Source organism: Brachyistius frenatus, unplaced genomic scaffold (genome assembly GCF_029030835.1).
Source record: "Brachyistius frenatus isolate BFR_SWC_R1_liver_20210118 unplaced genomic scaffold, ASM2903083v1 Contig_25, whole genome shotgun sequence".
Taxonomy (NCBI): Eukaryota; Metazoa; Chordata; class Actinopteri; family Embiotocidae; genus Brachyistius; species Brachyistius frenatus.
In genome coordinates, this window is record NW_027210624.1 from 3132533 (window position 1) to 3142711 (window position 10179).

Genomic DNA, 10179 nt, shown 5'->3' on the forward strand with positions numbered 1-10179 from the left:
AAATATAAATGAAAAGCCTCTTTTTATAGATGTCACAATGAACTGGGAGAAATGTTTTTCGGTATCTGTCGAAATACTAAATAATTATGGTAATATATGAAAACGTTAAAAAAAAATGCACATTGAAAGGACCACGATCCCATTGATACAAATATATGAACACACACGAGTTCAATTTGTTAAAACGGTGTATTGTTTATATATATATATATATATATATAATCATAGACTCGATGTGGATATTCCAACCGGAAGTTCCAATAAGTCACACCGGATATGGTTGGAGGAAGACGTCTCGCTGTCAAACTATCTGTGCTGCGAGCTGTAAACAGCAGCGCGCGTTGCTCAACGTCGTTTTTTAACATCCCATATTTCGAGAGTAGCGCGGCTCACTGTGAAGGGAAAATGGAGGACGACGTACTAACGACCCTGAAATTGTTGATAATTGGAGAAAGCGGCGTCGGGAAGTCCAGGTACGTTTTCTCCTGGAGGAGTCGCGGCTCATTGCTAACCTCAGCTAGCTGGCGTTAGCCTCGCAGCGAACCGCGTCATGTGACGAGAAAGATAACACCGCGACTTTAAATCACGCAGATGATTCAGCGGTGGTTTGTCTTCTCCTTCATCACACAACGGGGCGAAATGAGCGAAAACTCTGGCGCGCAGCGTGCTGGTTGTTCGGCTAACTGTAGCTAGCCGACAGGAGCTGTTTGTGACGTCATCTTCGTTCACGTGCGATCGAGTTGGTTTCGGACAACATGTCTCGAGAGACGCTCACTGTTTGTGTTGGGGATGATTTGACGTTGTGATGTCACATCATGTTGTGAGCAGCATCCGTGTGTGTGTGTGTGTGTGTGTGTGTGTGCGCCAGAGGAGGACGTGGTCGGGTTTGCAGGTTTCTGTAACTGCGGTCCAGACTGCATGAAAGCCTGAACCATCGATCATCGCATGTTTTGATGCCTCCCAGGACCAGAGCACACAGATCGTGACCTGCACTCAGCTTTTCTTCTCAGTCTTTTTGTCAAGTGAACTGTCGAGCCAAGAAAAAAACAAATCATCTTTCAGTGAAAACTGATGACCAAGCCTCAGGTTCTCAAAATAACTGTAAAGTGTACAGAGGTTTGTATATAGTAATTACAAGACCTTCTGCGTGATGTGAAAGGGAATATTCCCCAACTTTGGAAGTTTTATCCCAGAAGGTTGTAAACTATCCGCACAAAAAAAAGTCTTCAGTTTTCTGCCTTTGCCCCGTGTCGATAGTTATTGATCTGAGATGTGTCCACGATTTCAGTTTATGAAAAAGCTGTTTTCCGTCTCACTTTTCCTGCAGTAGTGCCGGTAGTTTTCAGCTGTGTGTTGGCTGAGCACAGAGAGGGACTGAGTTTATGCCAAAACCATAACGGACCTGTGTTTGCTTCTACTTCCAGAGAACAGAAGGTCATGCGGCCTGCTGTCCTGCACGCTGCATCGTTCAGGCCGGACGCATCGTTTCCAGAGAGCAATTTTGTATTATTATTAAATAGGCTTTTGCTTAAAACAACAAACAAACTCGGACTGTGATTATTTTCAAATGTCACTATTTGAATTATTGCGAGCCGGCTTTGGTATCATCAAGTACGTACAATGACTCGACTAATTTCTAAATACCGTCGAGATATTGAATTTGTTTCCCTGCAATCTGTGGGAGGCCCTCAAATCATCAGAAAGATGGCTGTTTGGCAGGAAATACACGCGTTTCATTTTACCTGAACAATTGACCGATTTCTAACTTGGCTTTACTGCAAGCGCGGCTCATCGGCCGCACAGACCTCAAACAAGAAACACTCAGTGCTCCAGCATCCCTCCTGATGCCCCGTGAGGAAAAATAAGAGAATTATGCTTGGGTCAAGAGAAAGGAGCAAGCATATCGTCAGCGCTGTGATTAAGGCTCTTTCACTTGATTAGTCATAGTTAAGAAATGAACCCTGGACTCCCGACTATGATATCATGTGCAGCTTGTATGTGTAATGCAATTGAAGGACAAAGTGATCAATAGAAAGAGATATAGATACAGAATGAGACAAGTCTGGTGCTGCAGGACAAGCTGCGTGAGCCAGCCAGCAGGAAACCTGACCTCACACCAAAAGCTTGCTCACACCGCTCAGGAATAGATTTACTGAAAAAAAAAAAAAAAAAGCCACTCTGTTGAGTTTAGCAGTGATTCATAATGAGGCCTAATCTTCTTATTTCCTTCTTCCTGTCAACAGCCTCCTCTTAAGATTCACAGATGACACATTTGACCCGGAACAATCAGCAACAATAGGTGAGTAACACATGTGAGCTCATTTAAAGGAAGAGTCAAATAAAACAGACATGGCTTCGTAAACCAGAATGTGACTGTGATTGCGAGACCGTCGTCAGTAGAGTCAAAATGAGCAACAAACTTTAGTGGTCGTAAACTATCACCCAAAGAAGTTTGGTAACCAAAAAGATCTTGAGTAATTGTCGGCAACAGATTTGCTCCCGAGACGCCCTCAGTGGTGCAGCAGGAAGCAGATCAGATCATATCAAACATATCAACTCATATCAAACATATCAAACATATCAACTCATTAGTTAATAATGATATCCACATATGCAAGAATGGACACATTTAGAATCATTGTAGGTGCATATGCATCCTGCATTGAAAAGCATTTTAACACGCAGTATATTTAGTGGTTTAGTTTGTACACATGTACAATGTTATATAATCCAATACATAACTTCTACCTTAACATGGACTACGATGGTCAGTTTTGATTGAGAAAGTCCGAGTTTAACTGCATCTTTGTTTCTGAGAGCTGTTAGTATTTTGAACATGTTGACCACATCATGAATAAACACATCACCACTAATCAGCTCTTTCCAAATGTTTGTGCTGCCAAACACTTTGTCTGGAGTTAGTTTTAGAAACAATACACGACTGTTGTCCAGTGAAGAGGACTCTTCCTCACTCTTCTTCCTCATCAGTAGTCTGCAGGCGTGTTCAGTCCTCTCTCAGCTCACTGACCACACTGGCTTCATGTGTTAATTGAATTCCCAATATTACCGTAAATAGTTTCAAACAGATTTCTCATTTTGGCAAACTTGAGGTCGCCACACCGAGCTTCCGTCTGTTAGGAGGTTCGGCTAAAAGAAAATATGAACACTTGGCAAACTAAAAGTAACCGTCGCCACAATACCTCACACCCGCTCATCCACGAAGCCGTTTGATTGATTTTGAACTTGATGAGGAGGGTGGAAACCCTCCGCTGCAGACCACGGTATCCATCTCATCTGTGTGATGGTGAACTTTGTGATACTTTAGTTTACAAGTCGAGGTTTTCCCCAAATTCTGGTGGATCTGCAAATCATATCACTTTTCTTAATAGTATAAATCCTGTTCTATATTTCAGGTATATTAAGGCTGTAACTACCTGAATGACCTCAACAGCTCAAGATTTATAATGTTATTAAAGAATTTGGATGTCGAATTCTTTCTCTTTTTTTTTTTTTTTTTTAAATCTAAGTAAAGTGATTTTTGTGAAGCTCACAATGCTGTCTTTGTTAAAACAACCCAAAGACTCCAAGAGAAGCTGAAACAGTGAAAACACTTTGTTTTGTCAAGGTCACAGCGCGGATCGCTACTGTTTCACTTGGCAAGCTGGGACTCTTTGCCAAACAGATGTCTTTATTGGACTCGGTTCTTTGTCTTAAGATTCAGTTTTAATATGATATCATTCAATCTCACTTCAAGTATTTTCACCGTCACCCCATGAAGCAGTTCATCTGAGGTGATGTTTGTCCTCCTGACAGAAGCTTCTCTCAGTACAGTCGCTCTGAATGTCAGCCTGAAGCTACCAAACGGGGAAGAATTCATCGCTGCGCCGTCTTTTCCGAAGCTAATCGGCCGACAGACGAGCGGGACAGATGTTGTACTAATTGGTATTGATCGCTTTAGCACCCTGTCTCTTCTTTTTAACGCTCATCGCAGAAGCTGAAGGGACAAATCAGGGTCCCCCTTTTTTTTTTTTTTCTTTTTCTTTTTCTTCCCCTCCTGCTGATGTGGGTGTCTGGCCGGGCGCGCTGCGTCCGTGCGCTCTCAGCGAGGAGCTCTTTGTGGGTTTGCAGACATCAGGCCGGCCCGGACTTCCAGCAGCAGCGGCATCTTGTTGTGTCCGGACGTTACCAACAGATGCTCCGCTGCGTGTTCCCCGGGCAGGAGAGACCGCTCCGAGTTCGGGGGAAATGTCTAGCGTGAACTCGTCTCCGCGCGCGCGCGTCTCGGCAGCGGGTTTCCTAGCAACGCCGCCGGACTCGAGGACGAGCTGGTTGTTGAGATTGACTGTGTGAACGGAGCGTATAGTTGCGCGTGCGGTGGTGCACAATACTGTACTTCATATATCCTCCGCCTGTCTTCATGTCCCCCTTTCTCCTCCTCCGTCTCTCCTCTGGTTTGGCTCTGAACCCGAGCTCCCCTCCTCGGTCCCAGATGTAAAAACAAGCCCATCACAAGTGTACATTTCCCTGATAAATCTGTCAGTGGATGCTAAAACTGCGGCCGATATGTCATCCAGACGCCGCACGCTCGGCACATGGAGACGCTGCACAAAGGCAAGAGAGGAGATTTACTCGTGGAGGGGAAGGGGGGACAACATTGATATTTTCATGTAGATGTCTGTCCCTTTGGGACCTGGCAGAGGGTTTCTCAGGGTGAAGCATTGCTTTCTGAGCCATTTCGCAGGTGGTGTTTTTTTTTGTTTTTTTTAAATACAGACCTGTATTGGTTTCAGTTTAGGACATTAAACCACACGGTCCCTTTTGTGGTGGAAACGAATGCAAAGTCACACCATAATTTAACTGCAGGACACGGGGTGGGCATAGTGCCAGTCTGAGTAGCCTGGGTTACCAGAAGTTCAGAGACATTGTGTGGTATGTATGTTTTGACAATTCATCATCAATAATTATAGTCTGTCGCCATGATATAATATTGTTGGCAGTAATTGTGGGGACCTGTGAGAGTCATCATGCTGGGACTGAAGCAGGATGAGGTAATCGTGTCCGCTCGGGTGACTGACTGGCTTCTCGTTGTCTAGGTGTCGACTTCAAAGTGAAGACCATTTCTGTGGATGGCAACAAGGCAAAGTTGGCAATATGGGTGAGTTGCCAAGTTACACCGCGATCGTTACAACACGTCAATAACAATAACAAGCACGTAAACAAACACGCAGCTCTTCTCTGTCAGTCAGAGCAGAGACATCGACCGTCTCGCTCGTCTGCCTGCGTGCCGGCTGTTCACTATATCTGCCAGAAGATGGCGCTGATGTAACACCCTTTTGTGCCCGTGTGCTCCTTGATGGGACATGAGGACTCTGTCTGAGTCCTCATGTCCCATCAGCCCCGTTTTTCCTTCCGTCTGAGCCGCCGGTCTTCTCGCAGATGTGTCCGGTATTTCTGAACGTGTTTGTTGTGTTGCAGGACACCGCAGGACAAGAGCGCTTCAGAACCCTGACGCCGAGTTACTACCGCGGAGCCCAGGGAGTCATCCTGGGTGAGATGTGGACCATCGTCGCTCACACACCTGTGTGTGTGTGTGTGTGTGTGTGTGTGCGTGTGTGTGTGTGTGCGTGCGTGCGTGCGTGCGTGCGTTCGCCCTCTTAACTTTACAGTCAGACCTCTGTTGTAAAGAAAGTGATGGTTTTTCATCCTGTCACACACACACACACACACACACACACACACACACACACACACACACACACACACACACACACACACACTCACTCTCTTTCTCTGGAAGTTAGTTTATACCCTTAAGTCTGACTCCTCATATGGGCATGCATGTACAGCATGTATACACACACACACACACACACACACACACACACACACACACACACACACACACACACACACACACACACACACACACACCACACACAGGAAATAAGTTAAACCTCTAAAACAGACTTCCTCTGCAGCTCATGGTTTTTGACCACACTAATGATTTATAGAAACAGAAGGCGCCTCGCTGTATCAGCAGGATTATGAACTTCAGTCCAACTGTTCATCAGCCATATGTCTCAGTTTGTATTTTATGAGTTATCTAATTTATCTTATTTTGTTGTATTATCTTTTGTTTTTGTCCAAAGTTGAACTAAATCAGTAAACGTTTCATTTGCGCCGTGCTTTTTAATAGCGGAGCCACAAATGTGATATGAAATCCAAAGTCTCTTTTAAAACACTTCTGCATGTGCAATTTTAATTAATGCGAGACATACGATGAATACGCCGAAAAATGATTCAGATTTTGCACCCAAAAAAAATCATTTCGTTGCATCAGAGAAGGACAAATCCAGAGAGTCTCTCTTTCCATCTTTTGGACCTCATTATGTTCCGCCGGTTTTCTAAATGTACAAAATGTGTCGGCGTGTGTTCGCCGTCATCTCTGAGCGTGTCGCGCTGCTTTTCCAGTCTATGATGTCACGCGACGGGAAACCTTTACCAAGCTGGACAACTGGCTCAACGAGCTGGAGACGTACTGTACGAGGAACGACCTTGTGAAGATGCTGGTGGGAAACAAGATTGATAAGGTGAGTTTCCAAAGGTTGTGTACAAAATGTTTGTGCTTCTGCTCAGGGCTGTTTGATGAGAGATCAGCAGCATATTAAGATGTTTTTAACTCGGCTCCAGAGTGAGGTGTTTTGTTTTTTTGTTGTTTTTTTTCTTTGCTTCAGCTTTTGGAGTCGACTTCACTGTATGAGAAATTTAAAATACATTGCCAAAATAATTGTCTTTTACAGTCAGCTCGCTGTCAGTTGACAAATTACCGAACTAAATGACACGCTCATATTTTTGGCAGCTGGTTCTTCACCAGGATACCAGACTCGCTCAGTGGGGATAAAAAAAAATGCCCACTAAGTGGAGCATTATGAATTTATTGTGTCCTGTTCTTTCTCTGTGAAAATCACTTTTCCTCTCTGCCCTGTGACGACCACAGTAGCTGACAGCTCCGCCCGGCAGACCTCAAATAAGCCATTACCTCTCCTTTGTTTTAGGAAAACCACGAGCTAGACAGGGCCGAAGGCCTGAAGTTTGCAAGGAAACATTCCATGCTTTTTATAGGTAAGTCAGGAGGATTCCCTCCTCGACAAAGACCTGCTGGGCACATGAGTTACAGCAGACTGTTACACAGGGGAAGCAGCTTTTGAAATAACTTTCATACTTGCAGAGGAATGCTCGCATAGTTCTATTTATAAAACGGGCTTCGTATATATCATCTTCAGTGTGCTCTCCTTTTCTCCCCGCTGCTTTTATTTTTCACATTCAGCACTTCAAAGAGTTGACGTGCACTTCAACTTTAACTCTTCGTCTTCTCTATGGACGAGAGTAGAACTGTTATTTTAAACATGGCTGTTGAAATCGATTTCCTCATAATATCATTTGTGATTTGTTTTTTCTGAATCACATTTATTTCCCCATCCCGTGGTTACTGCTATTGAAATGTTTCTGGCCGTTACAACGCGCTGGGCAGTAGGTGTTGACTCCTGAAGTCCACTATTAGTGTCTCGAGTTGACCGTTATTGTCGAGACATTTTCCAGCGCTCCGTCGCGACGCCCAGCAGATGATTACATCAAGGAGCAGACTTTAATAGTTGTATCCTCTTTCTCCCCTCCACTCTCTGCTCCACCAGAGGCCAGTGCAAAGACGAAGGACGGCGTTCAGTGTGCGTTCGAGGAGCTGGTGGAGAAGATCATCCAGACTCCCGGGTTATGGCAGAGCGAGAGCCACGGCCGAGCCGTGCAGCTCACCGACGAAGACGCAGGACCGGGAAACTGTGGCGGCTACTGCTCCCTCGTCTAAACAACACACACACACACACGCGCACGCACACACACACACACACACACACAGCCCCCCTCCATCTGTGTGCTGTCCTGAGGTGAGCTCCGTCCTCAGACATCAAGGCAGGGGGGTCCGACTGTCCCATCCGCTGGGCTGAAACGACTGACCGTCCACACACACACACACACACACACACACACACACACACACACACACACACACACACACACACACACACACACACACTGTGTTCACACAGACACAACTTTTGCACACTTTCTAATAACTGCGCTGCGTTAAAATGCAAATACAGCTCAGCCTTCCTCTTAATGGAATTTGAGTGAGTGTTTCTCTCCTCTGTTTTGTTTTGAGTTCCAGTTTTGTGCAGTTTGAGACCTTGGTCAAAGCTCTCGTGACACTCGTATGATTTGGTTACAGCCGTGCCGTCAAATGAGTCCAAAAGCATAAGCCAAAGTTTGTCAGACATGTGGCTAAATCTCTCAAGTGTGATAATGCGAGTGGAAAGTCTTGTATCTGACCAAGGTTTCTTTTTGTCTCCAGCATGCTTTTTGTCCTCGGGGCACCTCGCCTTAGCAAGCACATGTGTATCAATGCAGGGCCGACTTCTCTCAGTGTTTGTCTTTCCTCTGCTCTGTCCTGTGCTGCATCTTGTCCCCTGTCCCCGCCTCCCCCCCTCCAGCCCCCCAGCACAGACTCTTTGAATTTTATGCTGCTTACGGAGAAGCTTATCAAGCCAATCTGTCTTGTACTCCGTCTCACATCTCTCAGTCAAAGGCTGGCCTGGATCGTGTGTCTCTGTTGTCCACACAACTGCCTCATTTCTTTCCAAGTGTTTCAATTGACGTTTTATTGCTTTTATTGACTTGGACTTCAAAACTTTGCTCTGTTTTGAAGAGTGAGTAAATCAAAGAGACTGGCACCAGCAAGCTTTCCACTGGGTACCGAAGAAGAGGGAACCTTTTAAAATTGCACGCCTTTTTTGTAACGAGTTGCTTTAATGGAGTGCGACCTACTGGCACTCGCTCACTCAGACAGATAATATCAGTAATATCACTAGCACCACTACAGTCTTTCATATTGACAGAGACAAAGGAAAAGTGTTCAATATTAAACAGGGCAGTGAGTCATAAGGGTGTTTCCACTGAATTTGGAAAATCAAAGAAAAAGCTGTGTGCTCCACATTGCTAATGGATTTCACAGCGCTCCCATCTCTGTTAGTATCTGAGAAAGAGTTATAAATGTACTGTACCCCCGACCTCTGACCATGTTTGTAGTATTCGAGTGCTGGTATGTGTTCTGGGAAATGTAGTCCTGATGTTTTTATCTCTTAAAACAGGGATGTTGAAAGTGACATGGAGTCAAGCATGTCTTATCACACACAGGATTTTTTTTTTTTTATTTTTTTTAATCTTTTTAATTGCATGGGAAATCTTCGTGCCATTTTATTTGTGTTTGTCTGTCCAGTGAATGACCTTCGGAGGCTGTTGACTATAAACACTAACTTATATTTAGCTGAAAATAAAACATTTAAGGTTACCATTTAAATTGAATGGTATAATAAAACAAAAGGAAGTAGGCTTTTACTTATTAAACTGGTATAGCTGTCTTTTTTTTGTGTTGGAAGTACGTTGAAACATGTATTCCTTGTAAATTGTGTGTATGTTAGGAATTCGTTGGGATAATTCCTGTATGTATGACTTGTAAAGCTGAATGTATGCATACTTCACTACAAACCGCCCTATGTATTAAACTAAATAAACTTCTTTTATAAGTGAAGAGATGTGAATATGTCTTGCGTTTTTGCAGCCACCACAGCTGCTGACATCTGTTACTCAAAGTGCCACGTTGAATAATGACGAATAAGCCTTTGTAGAATTGCTCTAATGTCCGAGTCTTCAGCAAAGATGACCAATAACTCTGCTGTCACAGCTGCCATGTTGGAAATGTCGCTGTTAGGTGATGGGTTCTTCACTCAGCGCCCTTCACATTCCTGTGTCCTCAGAATAAAGACTTGTGTTTAAACAGTGTCCGAGGAACCCTCAGAGCCCAGACGTGTGATCTCCATAAATCATCTTTTTTGGCCAACTTCTCAGGAAACACCACCGCAGCCATAACTCACTCTATCGGTGCTTTAACTGGGATGTGCTTAATTCCTGGGCGATTATGAAAGGCTCGGGGGTTGGCAGCGAGACCGAGGACTCTTCCCTCCTCGCATATCTCTCATCTCTTGCTGCAGTCCGGGGAGCTGTGTGGAAATATGTCTCGGTCAAACAACAACGGAGGCATACAGCGTGATAATGCCTTGATGTGGTCCG

The 10179-nt window shown here is 44.6% G+C and overlaps 1 protein-coding gene across 3 annotated transcripts; it reads left to right on the top strand.

Annotated features, from left to right (window-relative positions):
* Window positions 1-287: 287 nt before the first annotated feature.
* rab18a (RAB18A, member RAS oncogene family) lies at window positions 288-9640 on the top strand. 3 transcript variants are annotated; one of them, XM_069698052.1, is made up of 7 exons: window positions 288-473; window positions 2244-2299; window positions 5094-5155; window positions 5476-5548; window positions 6472-6590; window positions 7692-8005; window positions 8046-9640. In XM_069698052.1, exons 1-6 carry the CDS (start codon window positions 406-408, stop codon window positions 7998-8000), a joined length of 687 nt encoding a protein of 228 aa, XP_069554153.1. In that variant the 5' UTR covers window positions 288-405; the 3' UTR covers window positions 8001-8005; window positions 8046-9640. The 3 variants fall into 3 exon arrangements, with proteins under 3 accessions (XP_069554153.1, XP_069554154.1, XP_069554152.1); XM_069698053.1 differs by lacking the exon at window positions 8046-9640 and adding an exon at window positions 7056-7122 and having other exon boundaries at window positions 7692-7926; XM_069698051.1 differs by having other exon boundaries at window positions 7692-9640.
* Window positions 9641-10179: the final 539 nt, after the last annotated feature.

What these genes read in the sequence shown, in the direction of transcription:
- rab18a (XM_069698051.1), top strand. Translation starts at nt 406, where the DNA reads ATGGAGGACGACGTACTAACGACCCTGAAATTGTTGATAATTGGAGAA. An exon ending in AGCCCAGGGAGTCATCCTGG is followed by an intron (nt 5,549 to 6,471) that starts GTGAGATGTGGA and finishes CTGCTTTTCCAG; the next exon opens with TCTATGATGTCACGCGACGG. An exon ending in TGGGAAACAAGATTGATAAG is followed by an intron (nt 6,591 to 7,691) that starts GTGAGTTTCCAA and finishes CTGCTCCACCAG; the next exon opens with AGGCCAGTGCAAAGACGAAG.